Source organism: Cricetulus griseus, chromosome 5 (assembly GCF_003668045.3).
Source record: "Cricetulus griseus strain 17A/GY chromosome 5, alternate assembly CriGri-PICRH-1.0, whole genome shotgun sequence".
Taxonomy (NCBI): domain Eukaryota; kingdom Metazoa; phylum Chordata; class Mammalia; order Rodentia; family Cricetidae; genus Cricetulus; species Cricetulus griseus.
In genome coordinates, this window is record NC_048598.1 from 19,845,418 (window position 1) to 19,847,916 (window position 2,499).

At 41.5% G+C, this 2,499-nt stretch overlaps 1 protein-coding gene across 1 annotated transcript; it reads left to right on the plus strand.

The window, feature by feature from the left end:
- The first annotated feature begins 339 nt into the window (after window positions 1–339).
- On the plus strand, window positions 340–1,269 carry LOC100756527 (olfactory receptor 10J1). Its single transcript, XM_027419048.1, has one exon. It carries the CDS (start codon window positions 340–342, stop codon window positions 1,267–1,269), a length of 930 nt encoding a protein of 309 aa, XP_027274849.1.
- The last annotated feature ends 1,230 nt before the right edge of the window (window positions 1,270–2,499 follow it).

The window sequence follows — 2,499 nt, forward strand, 5'->3', positions numbered from 1 at the left end:
ATGCCAACAGTGCTGTGATATTCTTATCACTACATCCCTATAAGGGATGTAGAAACGTGTCTTAAGGATGTTAACTCCTTACCCAAGATATGAAAACACATGACAGAAAAAGCAAACGATTTACAGCATTCAACTCCAAAAGCCATGTAATTTCTTCATACTGAGGATGCTGAACCAGCCCCCCAGGCTCTACCTCTCAAAAAAAAAATTAGATGGGGATGGGAATATAAATAAAAAGCGACCTGTGGTTGATCAACAACAAAAATTTTCCTGCCTATCAATATCACCCTTTTTGGTATCACTAATATTTTTTTCTTCCTAGATATCATATATGATATAATGAAGAAACAGAATCACACTTTGGTGTGTGAGTTCACTTTCCAGGGTTTCTCTAACTTCCGTGAGCACCAGCTCACACTCTTTGTTGTGTTCCTGGCCCTGTACATACTAACCCTGGCAGGTAATGTCATCATCGTGACCATCATCAGCTTTGATCGTCACCTTCACACTCCCATGTACTTCTTCCTGAGCACCCTGTCAGCTTCAGAGACGGTGTACACACTTGTCATTATACCAAGAATGCTCTTCAACCTTGTTGGCCTGTGTCAGCACATTTCCTTGGCAGGTTGTGCCACTCAGATGTTCTTCTTCATCACTTTGGCTATCAACAACTGCTTCTTGCTCACAGCCATGGGATATGACCGCTATGTGGCTATTTGCAACCCTTTGAGGTACTCAGTCATCATGAACAAGAGAGTGTGCCTCCAGCTGGTGTGGGGAGCATGTAGCATTGGTCTAATTGTAGCAATGATACAAGTATCAGCTGTGTTCCGGCTGCCCTTTTGCACCGCCAAGGTAGCTCACTTCTTCTGTGACATCCGACCTGTGATGAAACTCTCCTGCATTGACACCACTGCCAATGAGATCCTGACTTTGATCATAAGTGTGTTGGTGATCTTGATTCCCATGAGTTTGGTTTTTATCTCCTATATCCTTATCATCTCCACCATCCTCAAGATTGCCTCTGCTGAGGGTAGGAAGAAGGCCTTTGCCACCTGTGCCTCTCATATCACAGTGGTCGTCATCCACTATGGCTGTGCCTCCATTGCCTACCTCAAACCCAAATCAGAGAACACCAGGGATGAGGACCAGCTGATCTCTGTGACCTACACTGTCATCACACCCCTCCTGAACCCTGTAGTATACACCTTAAGGAACAAAGAAGTTAAGGATGCTTTGTGGAGGGCCATGGGCAAGAAACTTCCCTGATAGTTTGGACCCATTTCAAACGGGGTCACCGATTGATTCCTGGATTCTCTAGGAATTCTCAAGGAAGACATGGAAGTATTTCCACAGAGTTAGCATTCATGATCCCATTAAGCAGTGAATGGGCAACAGGAAGTTAGAACCACTTGAGGAGGGGAGAAACAAGCAAGCACGTCTCTCACAGGAGAACAGCAATAAAACACTAATATTGGGAAGTACATCTGCCATCTGGAAAGCCTGAAACAGAATGAGATCAGAAGAGCAGACAAAATTAATGAGGGGAGGCTGTTATGAGGCGGGGATAAAGGTTTTTAAGTACATTCTGTACATTCTACGATACTCTTGGGGGAGACATGGGCTTCCCTTTACCCATGTAGAACATGTAAGCGTAGCACTTAATTGTCCTTTATGGGCAATTTACAGCCTTTTGCTTCTTAGACACCACAAATAAAATGGATACTAGAGTTGAGGATATTTAAAAGCTAGCAGCCCATGAACTTGTGGATCTTTTTCATGGAAGCTCCAGGTTATGGAATTTAGAAGTTGATGTTTTCAGGGTCATAGGAGAAAAGTATCTTTGGAAAGTCATCAAAAACCATTTAGTTAAAGAAGTGGCAACCGCACTCATATAAGCCCTTATCTTGTGAAAATATACAGCCTAGCGATAACCAAGGTCTAGTGGCTTGGTTTTCAGGCTGCACCTTTATGGGCTTCTATGAATTTTTATCAACTAATGGAAATCCTGCATGTTATTATCAGCATCTACTCAGGCAAGGCATTCTTCTATGCATTTTGAAACACCAGACTGAAGCAGCTCTCTTTTTAATACCTATTTAATAATAACCCTAAAGTTATCAGTTCCTTCAGCCCTCCCTTCTAAACCCAGAAATTCCTATATGACTATATGACAATCATGAACATTTCTTATGCTCCCTGTATGGACTGTAATGTAAAATGTCCAGCAAATGATTTATTACCTACACATACTCATGGCTGGAGAGCTGTTCAACATAGTGGTTAATGTTTCATTTATTCCAGGTGGTATGTTTCTCAAAGACCATATACACTCTTTAATTTAAAAACTCCATTCAAATATTTACATTCCTCCAATAACTCACGCAAGTTCAGTCTTAGAGCTGTACATTTGGGGGATTCATCGTGAAATCCAAGAGAACCCAAAAAGAATTTATTCTGTATCTATTTATTTACTCAATAAATAAAATTTATCCTCCC

Coding starts and splice junctions, on each gene's coding strand:
- LOC100756527 (XM_027419048.1), top strand. CDS start 340: ATGAAGAAACAGAATCACACTTTGGTGTGTGAGTTCACTTTCCAGGGT.